The sequence below is a fragment of the Diorhabda sublineata genome, chromosome 7 (assembly GCF_026230105.1).
Source record: "Diorhabda sublineata isolate icDioSubl1.1 chromosome 7, icDioSubl1.1, whole genome shotgun sequence".
Taxonomy (NCBI): Eukaryota; Metazoa; Arthropoda; class Insecta; order Coleoptera; family Chrysomelidae; genus Diorhabda; species Diorhabda sublineata.
In genome coordinates, this window is record NC_079480.1 from 25,433,862 (window position 1) to 25,451,825 (window position 17,964).

The 17,964-nt window shown below is 32.0% G+C and overlaps 2 protein-coding genes across 2 annotated transcripts; both read right to left on the minus strand.

Moving 5' to 3' along the window:
• Nucleotides 1–7,243: 7,243 nt before the first annotated feature.
• Nucleotides 7,244–8,080, minus strand: LOC130447111 (piggyBac transposable element-derived protein 3-like). The gene has a single exon (XM_056783768.1). It carries the CDS (start codon nt 8,078–8,080, stop codon nt 7,244–7,246), a length of 837 nt encoding a protein of 278 aa, XP_056639746.1.
• A 345-nt stretch (nt 8,081–8,425) lies between these two features.
• LOC130446333 (probable cytochrome P450 6a20) lies at nt 8,426–17,937 on the minus strand. Its single transcript, XM_056782528.1, has 7 exons — nt 17,742–17,937; nt 16,956–17,193; nt 16,482–16,771; nt 12,605–12,806; nt 11,159–11,309; nt 10,769–11,035; nt 8,426–9,566 (listed from the first exon to the last, which is right to left on the minus strand). Exons 1-7 carry the CDS (start codon nt 17,918–17,920, stop codon nt 9,400–9,402), a joined length of 1,494 nt encoding a protein of 497 aa, XP_056638506.1. The 5' UTR covers nt 17,921–17,937; the 3' UTR covers nt 8,426–9,399.
• Between the last annotated feature and the right edge of the window lie 27 nt (nt 17,938–17,964).

Genomic DNA, 17,964 nt, shown 5'->3' on the forward strand with positions numbered 1-17,964 from the left:
GAAATTTTATTAGAATTGCGAAATCATTTCTCACAGTTTCTTGAGGAATATTTCAAATATGACATCTGAACTACCACTGGAACAATGGAAAACGTCCAAGTTTTGGATATACTGTTAGAGCTTTGATATATTAGTATATGAGGACAACAAAGCAGTAATAGCTTTTGTCTTGGAACATTTTGATCGTAGCTCATAAATCTTAAATTATAGCTTTAAAAACGAGACTTGATAATTATATATATTTTGAGTTTTTTTTCTGTTTATATGCAAAATTCAAGTTAACTAGCACTGTCTTCTTACTAATCCTATTTTTGCATTTTAAATTTAGAAAAACAGGGGGAATTGACGATTTTCCTATTCTGATCCACATCCCAATTTTACAACAGTTTCCTCGTTCTACCCCTTGTACTCCCCGCACGATTCTCTTCCTTCCGTTAACTAATTTATCTACCGTAAACATATTCACCTATAGATAAAGTCCGATCATTAGGATGTTTCCGTTCAGTTCAAACACAAATTCGGATCAAATTAAATCTGCTACATAATCTCATTATATAGCGATTATTTCCGAATCTAAATCACGTGAACTGGATACCTAAAATTTTTTAAACCTGGGCGAATTTAATCGATTCAACTATTTCGATAGCTCATTTCATCTTGAAAGGTTTGTGGGTCTATAAAGCAAAATTGAGCGATTATAGCATATGAGTGATTTTTGGAAATATCATTCACTATATTATCTAGTTCAATATTGACTTAATCATGCTACCACAAGATCTACTGTCAGTATATTAGTTAAAATGTTTAACGAAACTGGTTCAGTAAAAGATTGATTCCAAACTGGTGCGCAAAAAAACTGCATCAACTGATATCAAATCCATACAAAGTTACGTCGGTTCAAGAGTTATCAGATGACGTTTTTGACAGATGTGCAGAGTTTGCAGACCTAATGATGGAAAAATCAAAATTGAAACGATCCAAATTTTTTGGATGTGAGGTCACTTTTTGTATTAATGGAAACGTAAATCGGCATAATTGTATATACTGATCACGTAACAATCCTTGTTGGATGTGTGAATCCCATATACAATATCTGGAATAATAGGCGACAAAATAATTGGTCCCTTCTTCATTGAGTGTAACTTAATTGATCCAGCGTATTAAGATTTATTGGAAAACATCCCAAACGACAATATTTTGTTACACAAGATGATGCCCCGCATAACTATGCGTGTATGGTAAAGCAAAACCGTAATAATATGTTTTCCAGAAGTTGGACTGGAAGGCTTGGTTTCATCGGATGGCCCACTTAAAGAACATCGTTTATAAAACAAAAACTGCTAATATTCAGGAATTAAAAGATAGGATTACCACAGAGATATGAAGAATTGAGCAGTCAGGGATGTTGCAAAATGTATTGCAAAGTTTTAAAAATCGCATGGCTTGAGGTATTGAAGTAAGTGGACAAAATTTTGAGTATCTGTTGTAATGTTTCCACTTCACAAATGTACATCTACTTCTAACTGACACAAACATTTAAAAATTTGTCTTCAGTTATTGTAGGTTTTCTGCGCCGTGATTTGGATAATTTTTTACTGCAACAGTTTCGTTAAACTTTTCACCAACTTACTGACACTAGACCTTGTTACGAGATTTGTATTAGCACATAAATTATTAAAGTATATTCGAATTGAACGAGTTTATAATAATAATAATAAATAATTGTCCAACATGAGACGGATCCTGATATCTGTTCTTCATTACTTTATGTTCACTCCGGACACTATCGAGGTTTCTCCTAGAGGCTCTTGACACAAGTCTTAGAGAATGCAGGCAGTAGGAATACTAATCATTCACACTCTAGATTTCTTCAGCTGCTCTCTAAATCATCAGCATGTTTATAAATTGGATACGCTGGTATTTGCGGCTCCCCGCGTAACCTCGTAAATAGTCTGTTTATTCAGATCCTAGTGAAAGCGTTGTCTTGGTTCTTCACTATCGCATCTTCAATCTTGAACCTTGTTGACATGTTATATATAGTTTCTTGATCATTTCATGCTTTGTATATATCTATATAAAATCTTTCCTAGACTCAATTTCAGTCTTAAATATGAAAAAACTTTTCTTTCGTCGCGGTATTTGGGAGTCATCAAGTATTCCACTCTTCAATTGATATGGACCAATCCTAGGACATGTTCATTAAATGTTTTTAAAAAATTTTCCGGCGTCGAAGAACAGTTTTTTCAATATAAGCAAGGCAGTATTATTACGGATCAGCCTGATCTAAAAATTGATATTGCAAAAGATGCTAATTGCTACATTTTTTCCTATTTTTTGAACACCTATCGCTGTTGACTTAATTTTCTGTAGTAACCGAATTATCAGTATCATAATTCATCTACCCATGTGAAAGTAATTGATTATTATTTCCAGTTAATAGATAGTCACAAACAGTGATAAAAATATTCTTCTACGTCTTGTTTTGAAATAACTCATCGAATCATACTTCCTAAGTTCTCTAAAAAAAAACTCAAATTTTAGTACAGAGCTTTAATCTTCAATAACGTATCTATCACTATATATTTAACATTTTTCAATAAGTCAATCTCTTCTTCATAGTTTTCAGTTTCCATATTTCCTAAAAACTCTTCGACAAACTTTTAAAATGAGTTCCAAGTAGCTTTTCTACTGGGCACTGACAAATAAGACTCTCATAACTTCACGGACCTGTGACCCAATTTTCTCTTTCTTTGGCTATTCTCTGGTAATATTTGGACTTGTCACTGATGTTTCTTCCCGATGCAATCTCGTTTTGATAAGGTCTCTCTTTTCTTATATGATGGTGCATTCTAGCTCTGTTGTCCCATAGACATAGAAAACAGAAATATTTGATAAATTCACCTTCTAAACTTTGACATTCAAGGAGCTACACACTTTCCAAATAGTCCTGTGCCTTGCTTATACAAATTAAATCTTAATTATTGTTTACTTTGTAACTATTCAAACCAGGACACTGCAGCTAAGAAATATGAGCCGGCAAATGGAAGATGTTACCACTTGAATAAAAAAAAAGTAGTGAACCAAAACAATGATCGGTGCGTGATCAGCACGTGAACATCTCGGGCGAAACGAAGCGAGGCATCGCGTTATTGGACCAAATCGGTAGCATCATAATATACTATAAATAAAAAGCTGTTGAGAAGGGCGAGCAACACATCGTTGTAGAAGTCGTTAGATCAGATGTAGGACAGGGACGGCTTCATATGATCGTACAGAAGTAAGATTGTTTACATTAGTCTGCTGCGAATTTTCTTAAACATGTCTGCCACGAAGACAGATTAACTATACTGCGCCTAGGAAGAGAGCTAAAAAGCTTCAAAAAAAATTATGACAAGACTGTTGATGACTTTATACGACATATATTTCGGGAGTATCTTCTACAAATGTCTACTGAATCGTTCGTTTGTACCAATTAATCATTCAGTATCTGACAAACAAAAAAGTATTCATCAAGAAGAAAACTAACAATTCAATTGATGATTTCGATAGATAAAGTTCTAGTAGTAGTTAATGAAGATAAGGACTCGCCAGATTTCAAAAATTAATATTTTACAATTTATTAAATGAAATGCGATTTTAATACAAAGAGAGAGAAAGGATCAGTTTATTATTAGGAAAAGCACAAATAATTTGGTGCAGGCGAGAATAATAGAAAAAATAAAGAGACTTTTCGTGAAGAAAATAGGAAAATTTAATACCTGGATGAAACATAGGTAAACGCTGATAGTCAAAATGAGAGAATTTGAAATAATTAATTTAAACATTTGATCATTTTCGCTTTGGATGTTTTAGTATCCCACCCGCCCAGTCTCGTCAATTTTTTTAGAGTGCCTACTGTATTTCTATAATAGAAAACTGGATTTTGGCATTCTCATGTTCAAAAAGACAAATGATATATTTGTGATAAATGAGGAGATTATTGTCAGAAATCGAAGCAAACTATTTGAAAACAAATAAACTACATTACTTTCCATATTGTTACGTTCGTTACATTGGGTCTTTTGGCATTTCCAGCTGCGACGGAATTTTAAAATTCGGCGAAATCGCGCGTTGTCTTTCATCTGCTTTTTATATATGGCGAACTCACCTTTGATGTTTCCTTTTAGAACTTTTTATTATGGTAGGCGGTTAATTTACAGTATTTATTTTAAATAAGTTCTAGGAAGGTCTACTTATTAATTTGTTTTGTTTCTTTTTGTAATAAATCTAGATAAATCTTTAAGGATAGTTCAGTTTTAAATAAATAGTCGATTTAGTAAAAGTAAATGCAGAAATTATTTAAGTGATATTTATAAGTAAATAATTATTATAAGTTTGTATAGTGTGTAAATAAATTTAAGAACGAAAGAGACACTGTTTATTAATTCACCCCACGAATAGAAAGAGTGTAAATAAATACGAAAAACTTTACATTCTCTTTTATTATAAATTCAGGCAAATCCTGTATTTTAATTCAAGTGATTGAAAGGATGGATTGTGATTGAAGTATTCCATATGAGAATATTTTTTTATCTATTTAATTCACCTATAATGAACTTCCATTATGTGCGTTTTAATTGAAGATATCGATGGAATAGAGAATAATGGACGTAAATTCAATAATCGTAAATCGCACTCTAGAGCAACTAACAATTAATTGAAACGAATGAACAACCCAACGAATTGACTACAAATCCAACGGTCCACGTCGAAGCGCACTATTTATTTAAATTTTTGTATTCGATTCATTATTGGAAATTGAATCTAGGATCGGTCTGCAAAACGGATATGTTTAGATCGTCGTTTTATGAATACACCTCACAAAAACTTTTGTATGAACTTCAACTAACCTTCGGATGAATCGGTGGTACGCTAGAATGGTCGAATGAACTCGCTATATTGTATTTCATCACTCGTGTATGAGTGGGTGGATGTGCATCAATATGCTGCAATCGCTTGCGTCCTTTTTTCCATTTTCTTTCGATAAACTAGTACAGGAAAGCAACATTTTGTTTATTTTTCCAAATTTTTGTAAATATTTGAACTTATTGATAAACGTTGTTACTGAAGATAGAGATGATTACAATCAAAGAATTAGCTCCGAAATACAAATTGTAGGTGAAGGAATACCTTCAGATCAAAATGCAGTACAAATGCAAATAAACATCTGAAACATGGCAAAGCAGTCGGACCAGGGGAGATAACTGCAGAACTGTTTGAAAATGGAGCTGAAAAAATATATTCTTCTCTGGCTCCTCTGTTTACAAAATGCGCCATTGGTGAAAATTATTTAGCTGTACTCAATCGAATCCAATATTTAATTGGCTACGCTGATTTTATTTTGTTATGATTCGTCAATATTGTGGCAGGACTACGACAAAAGCAGTGACCGGTATAAATTGGAATTTGGAAGATTTAAGTGAGCAACAAATCCTTAATCTATTATTTTCAAATATGCTTATTCCTACCTTTCGTTTGTCGCATTTTCTGTTTACTTAATTTATAAAAAAAAAAAGAATTCATACATTTTTTGGATGAGGAGTCATGTACTTCTGGCAATTTTAATTCATTTTCCGGAAATAGTGAATTTCCGTATTGTTTTTGTATCACTACCAAGAGGGTTGTTTTAACTTCTAACTGGTGCAGCTCATGCGCTCTACAAGTACCCGTAATACCAAAAATACATACATAATTGTTATTTTTCATAGTCACATTGAAAAACTAAGACTTACTTTGAAATATAAATATCTGATGTCAGGGGTTTTTTTGATAAATTTATTTATTTTATTTTCAGGCTGATACCCTTCAACTTTTTTCATAAAATGCATGTAATTCCGAATATTTGTATATGTCCATTTTATGTTTCATAGATAATGTAGATTTTAAAATTAAATATATCCATAGCTTCGGGGTTTCAATTTTTTCTATAACTCATGAAAATAAATAATTACGACGTTTTCTGAAGAACTCCTATTTTTGCCCTTGTATTCCATAAACCGAGAGAGAAATTTTTCGTAAACTTTTGCTGATTTTACGAGCAATAAATTATTCACGAATCTTGAGTCATAATCTATAATTTTTCGTGTAGTTAAATTCTTAACTCAGATATGCCTGAAATTTTTTTTTGATCTTATTTTGTTCTTTCTTATTGTAAGTAGTTGTTTTTATGTCTCTGAAACATAATCATTTGGAAATTTTCGATTCCCATCTGTAGTTTTCTCAAAAATGACTGTCCTTCTAGAAGGACTGTAGGCACTTGAATACTATAATTTTATTTTCTATAAAAGTAAAATTTTATTTAAAACAAAGTAACATAAATTTATTCAAAAAATGTATAGAAAAAAAAATAAAGTTTGATTAGATTTCTTTCACATGGTAAGGCTTAAAACATACAACATGTAATGCAGCATCACACTTCTCACACTTGGTGGAGACTTTTTTGTGGCACATGCGACACCTGGTTTGCTTCCCTTGTGTCACAATTAAGTGATCAATACGATCATATCTCATCTCACAGTTATGTGATTGTGACAACTTCGATCTCTTCGCAAATTTTCGTTGGTTTCCTTCTAAAATGGTCATGACTATTCTCCTTCGAAATCCTAGATGATCCAGTTTTCCATTTTGTTCCCTGTGAAGTTGCCATGCATTTTGAACCGCAAGATCTAACATGTGAAATATAAGAGGAATGTACCTCTCAAACCTATTCTGTAGAGACTTATATTTTGATCTGCCCTGTCAACGCCTCCCATATATTTGTTATAAGTAAATATATTATGAGGTTGGTCTACCTTAATTTTCTTTTTTTCTTTGAGAGAATAACGACTAACTGAATGAGTAGGGTGAACAGGCAAGGCATTGGATGCTAAAGTGACAACGTTATTGCCATGCCATTAAACAACTACAGTGTTTTCTCCGTTAGTTTTGTATTCAATAAAACCTCTACTTTTTTTCTTGAACTGGGATTTATTTGCCAGTGGACATTTTGACGTGCGATTTTCTCTTATGGTTCCTGTTATCTTCAAATTTCTCCTAGTCATTTCACTCAGAAGTGGTATAGTCGTAAAGAAATTGTCGCAAAAAATGTGATAGGGAAAGCTTTGAATAGAATTGATTATGTCGGTATATTGCAGAATCACAGATGGTCCTAAACCCAGTTCCTTATAACAGGGCTTTATTTCTGATTTGGCACCTTAGTACGGCTCTACCCAAATAACATACCCTTTGCTGGTACAACCTGTCCATAATTTGTACCCATAACGTATGGGTTTACCACGTATGAATATTGCTTACAGCCATGGCGACCATAATAAGGTACCATGGCTTCATTCACACTGTGATTTTCAGTTACTGGTGCATACTGTTGGAATAAACTGTTCATTTTATTTATCAATAATCGTACTTTGGCAAATCTGTCTGTCTTGTCTAAATTCGTGTTATCACAGCAATGTAAATTACTGAAAATATACTCAAAACGATCTCTAGATAACGAATTTATAACAAGCTGATTTTGCGTGTCAGAAGAATTTTCCCAATACATTCTACGTCTGGGTAATTTTTGATAACCAGACAGTAGTAGGATGGCGAAAAAATTTTTCATTTCTTCTTTTGTTATGTTTCCAACCCTATTTTTGCTTGTAGCGTACATATTAGAATAGTAGACAAATAAATCTATAACTTCGTCACCCCAAAATAACGAAAACAATTCAATAACCGAATTTTCATTTTGAACAATTTGTGGTTTTGGAACTTCTATATTATTAAGTGTTAAGTCTTGGTTTCTCCAAGCATAATTTTTCTTCACATATATATGTTGGGAGTTTTTCAGAAGACGTTTTACATCCGACAATGGCAGATTTTCTTCATTATCATCACTACATGAATCGCTTGGTAAAGAAATATTAACATCTTCTTCAACATTAGGTTCAAAAATTTCTGCCTCGGCTAGAAGTTGCGATCCAGGCAAATTGTTAATATCTAAATGATCTTCATCGCCTGAATCTTCATCAGTAACTTCCTCGCAAGAATTTTTGGGCGGCATAATTGTATATGATATCTGTACTGTATCTCAAAAAATTTAACAAAGATTCCTGTAATATTCAGTGTCCTTTTGGTAGGACAGTAGGCAAATCTGAGTTAATATCACTTTAACTATCGGACGTTTTTACAGATTTTTAAGCGCCAACACTAATACGATTTTTAATCGTTTAAGGATGTTCCAACTCAAGACGGCGATATTTCAGGTAAACAAAAAGGTAGATTAAAACTCGTGACGGATTCGGAGTATTACCTGAAATCTAATGCCTAAACCACTTGTGGGAAATCTGGGAAATCCAAACAATAGAAGTTCTAAATCCTTTAAATTGCAATTTAACAATAAGTAGGTACTAAACAATATGTATGCATGCAATTGGTTGAAATTCTATCCCTAATATTGCCGATGATGCCCCGTTCTTCATGTTTCATGCTCGGTTGAGTTAATTTATTTTTATTACATAATGCATAATATCCTGACAAGAGTTGTCTAATCTTCGTGACCATCACGATCACGAGTTGGCACATTGTAATTGGAGTTAAAATTTTATAACGCGTATTAAAATCACGAGTTGGCGCACGCTCGGTAAACTTTTGTTACAATTTTTCAAGATTGATAAATCACAGATACGTCAGGTAATAGTTGATGTCCAAATATTATGCAATGCCGCATTTGTATTGATTATAAATTTCTGTATTTTAATGAATGGTAGTAGTACTTATTAAAAAAATAATAGTATAGGAATAGAAGAAAATTATTATGAATCGTTCGAAGCGTTTTAAGTTATGACTATGGAGGCATAAAATACTAGATTAGTCAGTCTAAAATTTTAAAATGAGATAGAAATGGAAATCTTGTCCAGATTTTTTGATTATAACAAAGTTTTATATCACGTAATATCTAACAAGTATTTGTTGTCTGTTTTAAGGCTTGAAACAATACGAAGTAAAGTTTCTTGTCTCAAATTCAAGACATGTATCAAAATTAGAAGTTCCTCGAAATGGGAACAATGCCACTATATATCTCAGTTACGTAAAAACTTACGTGTCATGTAAGATGATTTATATATATTTGGTAGCTTACTGTTTGTTATAAGTTTAGCCCAAATATTTTATAAATTTGAATAGTGGCATTTTCAATTGTAACTTAACTATGAAAACCAAAGAATTTTAATACAAAAACGATGATAAAATCTGTTGTGATTCTATTGATTTTTTAATTCATTCAAAATGTTTCTATTAGAACTACAGAATACATAAACGACATTATAAATATATACATTTCTCCATAGTTTTTTTTTGTTGAATTCTCATTATATATATATATTATTGAATTTTTTCAAAGTGTACCCATAATCCTCCTATTGCGTGTCGCATGATAAAATAAGGATCTAATTTCAATGGTAACTTGGTCTTAGAGCTAACCTTCAATCTAAAATTCTTGATTATATTTGCAATACCAACTTTTATTTGAGTTTGTGCGAATCTTTGCCCTAAAAAAAAGAATAAGTTAAAGTAGAATTTACAAGAGTAGATGACATGAGAATAATGCTGCGACATGAGACAAGTTTTCTCATACGACCCCTTGTTTCTGAGTTATAGGCATATAAATTGGCTCAATCAGAATGTATGCCCAATGGTTTACAATCCGCAACTTTTACCTGTACAATCTAAAGATAGCAAAAATGAATTTTTACATGGTTATTTTAACAAAAAAGTACTCTTTGTTCTATTCGATAAAATTTATGGCTTAGGAAATATGTAGATTTTTACATAATAAGGAGATATTTAAAAATATATATATCATCAGTTCGAAAATGGCCACTGAAGAAAGCAGACGCGTGCTTTTCAATGAGTTGGTGTCTTCGAAAAGTTCAAACAGGTTCATTTTACTAACGAACAGAGAAAAGTTGCAATAAGTCACATGGGTAAGAAATCCTAAAATCAATATCGATATTTGAAGAGTTGAGAAGCTAATTGCTTGTTTATATAGCATAAAAAATTACGTTGCAAACATCAAAATGTTTGATATTTTCCCACATTTTGAAAAAATGAAAAATTTATCGCAAGACATTATTAAGTTATACCTGCGCTCATGTGAAGAGCGTCAAATAAAACTAAAATTTGTCAAAAAATGACTTGCTTAATTGACTATTCAAATACGTGTTTTGAAATAAAAGAGGACGGAGGAAGTTGCTAGGAACCTGATAGACAAATTTGGTATTTTGGCCCCCCTTGTATACTACAATCGGACAATAACCGGAAGTTTGCGAACTGTGCCCTTGAAGAGGTATGTTTCATCTGGAGGGGCACCGCCAGTTGCAAGTCAGCGTGGACAGGTCAAATCAAGATATACAAAATACGCTCATAATGTGAATGGAAGATGAAAGCTACGGGCGATGGTCAGATGGAAGGAGGGAAACAAATACGAATAACTATGAAAGATACACTCGTAAAATGGTCGAAATGGAGAAGTTTATGAAAAGGATTAACAACCTCAGCTTTAGTTATGAAAATCGAATCTCTTCATTGGCAACAAAAGTTCTTTGATAATGACGTTACTACTTTATTAATCGAGTAGATTGGTAGATTTCATAAAACGTTGAAGCTTATTTAGGCCGAATTGAACACGTTTTGTTCACGGATTTCACAAAAAAAATCGAAAAATTTTGTTGTTCATTATCACATCTCTCACCTAAACACACCCGTTGCCCATCTCCAAATGGAAGATACGTGGATCTGTTATAACTAATTGGACCAAGAAACCTTTCTGGTTTGAATTTTTGCGGTTCATCGAAATATTTAGGATCCATCTGTAGTCCGGTTAGAGGCACTACAACCGATTCTCCAGCTTTGATTTTTACTGTTATATTTTTGAAATCGGGATTTGTTGGAGTATACGTGTAATCTTCGGTACAAATTTTGTTCAAGTTGTGTACGATCGAATTTTTTCGGAGGCTTTCTACAATTTAACAGAAAACAACAATAGGCCAGTAGTTGCTGGGAAAATTGGAAAGATAAAAATCATTAATGATCTATGAAGGTAATATATTAATACTAATCAGACAATCTACTTCCCACTCACCACTTAAGCAAGCATCTAAATATTTCATATTTTGAATAACTTCATAATTTAAACTGTTATCGTTATTTTCTAAGACTGTGTTAATTTCATTGCGAAGTTTGTCTTGAATATCAGGATTTGCAGCCAACTCAAAAACTAAAAAAGCCATGACCTAAAAAAATTGTTGCACTTTAATTTGTAATAACACACTTATGAAAATTTTTTATAATATCAAATACCATCCAGATTATCAATTATATAGAAACGTTTTGATGCTTTAAATCGAGCGTTTCTTCTAACTCCATTAGGCTAGAAGAACTAAGGTGTGAAGGTCATGAATGTACCTTTGTATACTGATCTATTTTTCTACCTAGGACTATTCACCAATCAGGTATTAAAGACTCTTCAAAGTGTCTGGGAATTTTGCTGCTTATCTCTTCTGATTCTAGAAGTCTTTCTTGATGAATATCAGACAGTATGCTGTGTGCATACCAGTCACTCTTCTTATTTCGTTTCTACCTAACGAAAGAAGTTTTTGTATTGAAGTTATAAGTATGAGAAACAATTCTTCTCAAGATGAACAGCTTCTTCACTCAGTAATGTGTTTAGTAACCACAACAAAGTTTTTACGTTGTTTAGTGAGTTCAAATACTGGGCGCATTCTCGAACCAGCTTCGAATCAATTGTACAAGAGTCAAGTACGTGGAAGGCTGCTACGCTGTCTGATAATATGAATATCCGTGCATTGCAGTTTCCACTTCCAAAATCGAAAATTCCGGATCCGTTGGGAGAGCTTACTTAATTCTAAAGACCTACTTGTATATCTTCTATTTCCGAGCCAACTTTGTATTATGTCGAAGGGACTCGTGGAAACAAAATTTTTACATTTGCCCATTGCTTTCCACTTGATATTTTGATTTTACAGTTTTTGTTAAAGGATTATCTGGAGCCGTAGTTTAGTACTTTTCCAATGCTGTTAATTACAGCAATGGAAAAAAATCATGATTGAGCATTTGCACACTGCATGTTTGCACGTTAACGATGCTGCAGCTTGCAACTGGATGAAAAAAATGGGTTGAACATTACTCCATTAATATCAGATAATGATGTGAAAAGCTGAATACTGAAAGCTTTTAGAACAGACGACTTGTAAGCAAGGATTAAATAGAAAAATCAAACAAACTATATTACAAATTGAAATCTAGTTTAATCTAAGGTAAATGGAATAAGAAAAAAATTACAAGGAAGAACAGTGAACGAACATAATGAATAATTAAAAAAGTAGCAATATCAAGGAGAAAAAATCACGAAGAAAATCGCGAGGAATTGAAAAAATCAATTGGATACATTTTAAAGGAACATAAAGAGACGTAGTCAGAAATCAAGATTCTAGCTAGTAAAAACCAATCAGTGTACTCAATTCCCAATCTCAAATGTATGGAATGAATGAAATCTAATGGAACTTACCCGTGAACTTGTTTCGTAGCCATCCCCAAAAAAACTTGCAGCATTTGCCACAATATCTACACTGGTAAATAAACCGTCTTCCTTTTGTAAACTACTCACTGCATCTAGAAAGTCATTTCTAACAATATTATTATCCCTTCTATACTTTAATGAACTCTTAACAATTTCCATTAGTTTATCTTCAACATCCTTTGGTACCAATCTGAATGAATGTAAACAGACATTGGAAATTGGCATTACTTGTTAATTTGGTTTTTTGTATTTATAATCTTATCTCTATTACATTCTGATACTTGAGTAAGACTTTTTCAAAGCAAACTTGCAAATTATGGTACTCAAAAGTGATTCGAGGCATCTCATATAAGGTGAACAAAAAGTAAGTTCTCGATTTCATAACCTCCATACATTGTAATAAAATTCGTATGAAAATATACATCAAATATATAAACATAAAGTACGAAACTCTGAATTCCTTGTTCATAATAAAAATTATTTCAATACACTTATTCAAGTTGTGTTTTACTTTTTGAACTCCGTACCTATGAGAATCTAAAAGACTGTCGGAATCGATTTACAAGGCTGATATTTACGTTGTTTCCTTTAATGGAGAACATTTTCCATGATTTGCTGAGATGTAAGAACAGTAATTGCCAAGTTGAATACTGCAACAGTTCATCTTTTAATTCATTGATATTTTCGATAGCTTCTGGAGCTAGGCGAGAGTGTGATAAATTTTTTTATGAAGAAACTCTCCCTTTGTCACTAACTATCACATACAGTTTATCCAAAAGATTACAATAATACTTTTATTGTGTTTTTTCCAGAAAATAACACATCACTCAATAAGTCTATGTATAATATTCGCTATTGATTGTTTCTCCCTTTTAGAGATAACCGATGAACAATATTCGATGCACATCCCAAAATATTGAAGCCATAACCATCCCAGCTGATAGTTGTGCCTTTGGACGCGGTTCACCGGTTTCAGCGCACTGAGCTGATGATCGGATTAACATCGCTCCATAACCTCTTATTTTGATTAATAAGTATGATGGCAGACCTAAATTTCCTCTAAAGTTGTAATATGAAGCAATGATTGCTTCCTATATTTTCTAAAATGTCCCAAAGTTGTCGCATATTTATATATTTATAGTATGTTTCATAGATCTTCTTGTAAATGAAATCAGAACATTGCTTAAAACGCTTGATGAGACGCTTAGGGCTTCTACCAAACTCTTTTTGGTTGACCGATGATCTCATATTATAGAATCCTTTGATCTTTTATGTTTATACACTTTTTGGACATCTTTTAATTGGATCGTATTTGGGACAACTTTCAAATACGGCAGCTTATCTTATACCTATACTTTTAATAAGCGTTAGAATATTTACATTGCTACTACACTTTCCGAAACTAAGAATTTAACTACATCTTGTTAAGCAAATCAACTTTACACTTTGGGAAAGCTAAAACAACCAACTCAATAACACAATCTCTATTAAATAACAGAACTTATTGAACAACCAGTCATTTGTTCAAGTACTGTACATATGACTAGAGTATCGATAAATAGACTTTTTCAAAAAAAATATCGTCAATTTAATCAACTACCCCGTATTTTTATTTATCTTACTCAGAAATTTTTCAGATTTCTCATCCACATAATGTCATTTCATTGAAAGTTAATGATGTCTTTTTGTTGAGTCATCCTATATATCCCGCTGATAAATATGAAGGTGACATCGAGTTAATAATGCTGACTAAAATCACTTGTATTTCATTATAATGATCGAAAGAAGAAATTGGTTATCCTGGGATATTATTTGAAGAGCTATGGGTCAGTTTTTAAGATGACTAGGGAAAATGGAATATTTCATGTTAAAGTTATTTTTAATATTAAAAAAAATTATCGAGATTTAAAAATATGTTTCTCTAATTATTTACAAAGACCTCTTCATCTAGTAGAACTGAATCTTATCAACATTGTTGTCTCGCATGTCAGCTTAATGAGAAATCATGAGCAATCAAAGTTTGTATCGATTGTTGTGATTTCAAATATTTTTTGCAATAAGTAGAACTAGTGTTTACCAAATCTAGCTATGTGCAGAGATACTTAGATGCATGTCTTCTCCACTGAATTTCATCAATTTTCTTTTAGATCACAAAAATAATATTTCACAATCAACAATAATGAAGCTTTCTCATGTCGCAATTCAAATACTCTTAAATCGTTATTATCAAATTAAAATTCAGTTTCTAGTGAAAAACAATTAGGTCATTTCCTTTATATTGTTTTTCCAATTTTATAGTACTATGAAGTGCTTATAGTTCAGTGAAGTATAAGGTTTGTTATAACATAATATTCGGTTTGTTACGTTTTTCTTCAAAAATTTTGAATAATCATTGGTTCACGTATCGCAGCACAGTAGTCACTTCTGATTTATTTATTCTAACATTCGAGTTTTTGAAGAAATTAATTTGTTATCGACCGCTTATTCCATCCAAGAAATTCAATAAAACCTCGGAATGTATTCTAAATCATCCTCTACCTATCTAAACTCATGTGTACAAATCAAGGTAAATTTGGTGAAATTTTTGTTGATATTATCTTCTATATTCGCTGGTAAGTTTTTCTAATTATTTACAAACACCTGTTCATCTCGTAGAACTGAATATTATCAACATTTTTGTCTCTTTATTGATTTCCTTTTGTTTGAAGCAAATTTTGTATAATAATATCGGTGTAAGTTTGGAGAACAGAACGAATAGTATAGAGCAGATTCCTGTTCAGTCAGTGTCAGTTTTTTGAAATGTTAGAGCATAACCTTCTTTTTATTCAAATCTATTCTACCTATTTATTCCGTCTTCAGCAACTTCAATCTGTGTTCCCGTCACTTCCTTTTTTTTTGCTTGCAGCCATCAACTGAATTCCCAGTTGTTGGATTGGAGTTGAATTTGTTGTTTGTGATGTACCGTATAGAACCTTTAGGTGTGGTTGAGCTCTCAACTTCGCGTTAGAAAAAATTAAATAAGGAAAGAAACGAGAACGTAGATGGAAATTACTAAGAGAGTAATGAGTAGGTAGAACAGATTTGAATTAAAAGGAGCTTATGCTCTAACATAAAAATAAGCTGGATTCATATTTTTTTCTAAAATATAATGAAACAGAGATCTGTTCTATTCGTTCTGTACTACAAATAATTCGAAGAGACGAATTTCGAGAGAGAAGAAAGTTCACAACTTACTATTCTGCTACAATACGTGAACAAAAAAAATAATCAAAATGCTAGCCGAATGGCATGTTGTATAGTATCAATTTCAGCAATATTTGTTTTAATGAGTAAGAACTTTTTTGTTTTTCATATAAAATGAAAAGTAACAATTCGTCTGTTCTTGACAATAGGTCTTATATCGGAGTCAGATTGTAATCCTTTGGAAAAAAGCAAAAATTTGTAGCACTGTAGTTTATAGCTTGAATCACAATATGTAAAGGTTATTTCTCAAAAAGGTCAATTTGGAATATAACTATTCGACGCCCTAGTAGAACCAATAATGTATATTCCATGGTAATTTTGCTAGAAATTTTGGTAGACGTCAATAATGAAGCAGACTGATTAGTTTTATATATAATGTGGAATTGATTGCATATTTATCACCCGATATGAATCTCTTGAACAGTAATTCTGTTTTTCCAACAAAATATAAGCAAAATTCAATTATTCTAACTGACTTATACAATTTTAAGTTGCATGAGGTGGCATTTGTGTTTATGAAGATGATGAAGCAATTCGCAAATCCATTGCTTTCCCGATGGATCCACGATATGGAAAGACAAAACTCATTTTCAAAAATAGAACGATTTTATAGAAGACTTACTTAAATTTCATTTTTTTGAAAAAACTGGGACATAAAACAAACAACAAGCCAATAATTTTATTCCTTATACCATCAGGTGATATGAAATTATCAGCTAACTCTCTGAATTGCGAATATGGCTCATCAAATGACTTTCCTTCTAACCCAAAAGCACAAGCAGCCACATTGTCCAGAGCGAATCTGACACAAATTTCTCTCGCTTCAAATTCATTTGATGACTTCGTTTCGTCTTCTATGTATTGAACCATGCGATTAGAGGATCTTAAAAGAAATTGGTACATTCCTTTAATCTACAAAAGAATTAATTTGAGAAATATCTGATGGAAATTCGTCTGATATGGAAAGTGATAAGAAAAGAAAACGATATATTTTATTTATCTTCACAAATTTAACAGTAATTGACATGGGGCATAGCCATGGGACCAGATGAATTCACAAATATCTCAAGAAATATGAATTATGTCAATTCCTCACCTTTCCTGATGTGAACAATGTTGTTAATTGAGCTCTCTTACTTTTCCATTCGTCTCCTTTCATAACAAATGGATTCCTGCCAAAGATGGGGTCTACTTCTTTGTCAATTTCAATATCATTGTCGTGGAAGTGTTTGAAGTCTCTAACAAAAATATTCTTGACGAAATCTGGATCTCTGACCAATAACACTGGAGAAGTAGCCCTATATATTCCAACAAATGGATAACCTTCATATTTACTACAAAAATGATGTTCATTTGATGATTTTGTTCTCATTGTATAATGAAAAAAATTAACAACATATGTGTGGTAAAATACTCTTTGCTTAACTCGATAAAATTTAAGGTTTAAGAAATATGTAAATTTTCAGAACGTTGTACATGCCAAGGGAACCGTTCTCCATAAAGAGACATTCTAAAGAAAATTATCATAAATTGTAATTATTGAAAATACTTAAAGGAGGTATTGAAATAAAATTTTGTTTATGTCACATTATTTTCACGTCATCTACCCACTGTATAGTATTTTATCAAAAAATTTACTTTTCTTTGTGGATTCTTTATCGAGAGGAAAAGGAAGAAAATTTTTTTCAAATTCCTTCTTTTTGTTATTGTAATATCAGTACAGATTTTCTTTTATATCCTGTTGTTTTTTTCCTTCCCTCACTTCTAATAAACAAGTATTTTTATAAATACCTAATTAAGTAAGCATACTTAAAAATAGTAAGCTAGGATTTGTTGAATATATTAAATTTAAATGATTATTGAGTAATTTATATGCTTTTACTTGTAAATTTCGGTAATAATTTCTCCAGCGGATATTTTTCCCACAAAATTCCTATAAAAATTACCAGCTATCGGTATTGGTTTTGGCCCAGGTATCCCATTTCTTTCCCAGTAACTATATTGTCTTTTAATACAAATTAAGACAAGAGTTATCACTAATACCAATAGAACTAACCACATTTTACCATTGCCAATGAATGACTGTTGGTAAGTGCGTTGTTCAT

Bases quoted from the DNA above. Each gene is read 5' to 3' on its own strand.
- LOC130447111 (XM_056783768.1), bottom strand. From the start codon at position 8,080: ATGCCGCCCAAAAATTCTTGCGAGGAAGTTACTGATGAAGATTCAGGC.
- LOC130446333 (XM_056782528.1), bottom strand. From the start codon at position 17,920: ATGTGGTTAGTTCTATTGGTATTAGTGATAACTCTTGTCTTAATTTGT. The intron at 11,310-12,604 runs GTAAGTTCCATT...CAATTTTTTTAG, and splicing joins GCTACGAAACAAGTTCACGG to GTCATGGCTTTTTTAGTTTT. The intron at 9,567-10,768 runs GTGAGAGATGTG...TCTTTTTTTTAG, and splicing joins TGGGCAACGGGTGTGTTTAG to GGCAAAGATTCGCACAAACT.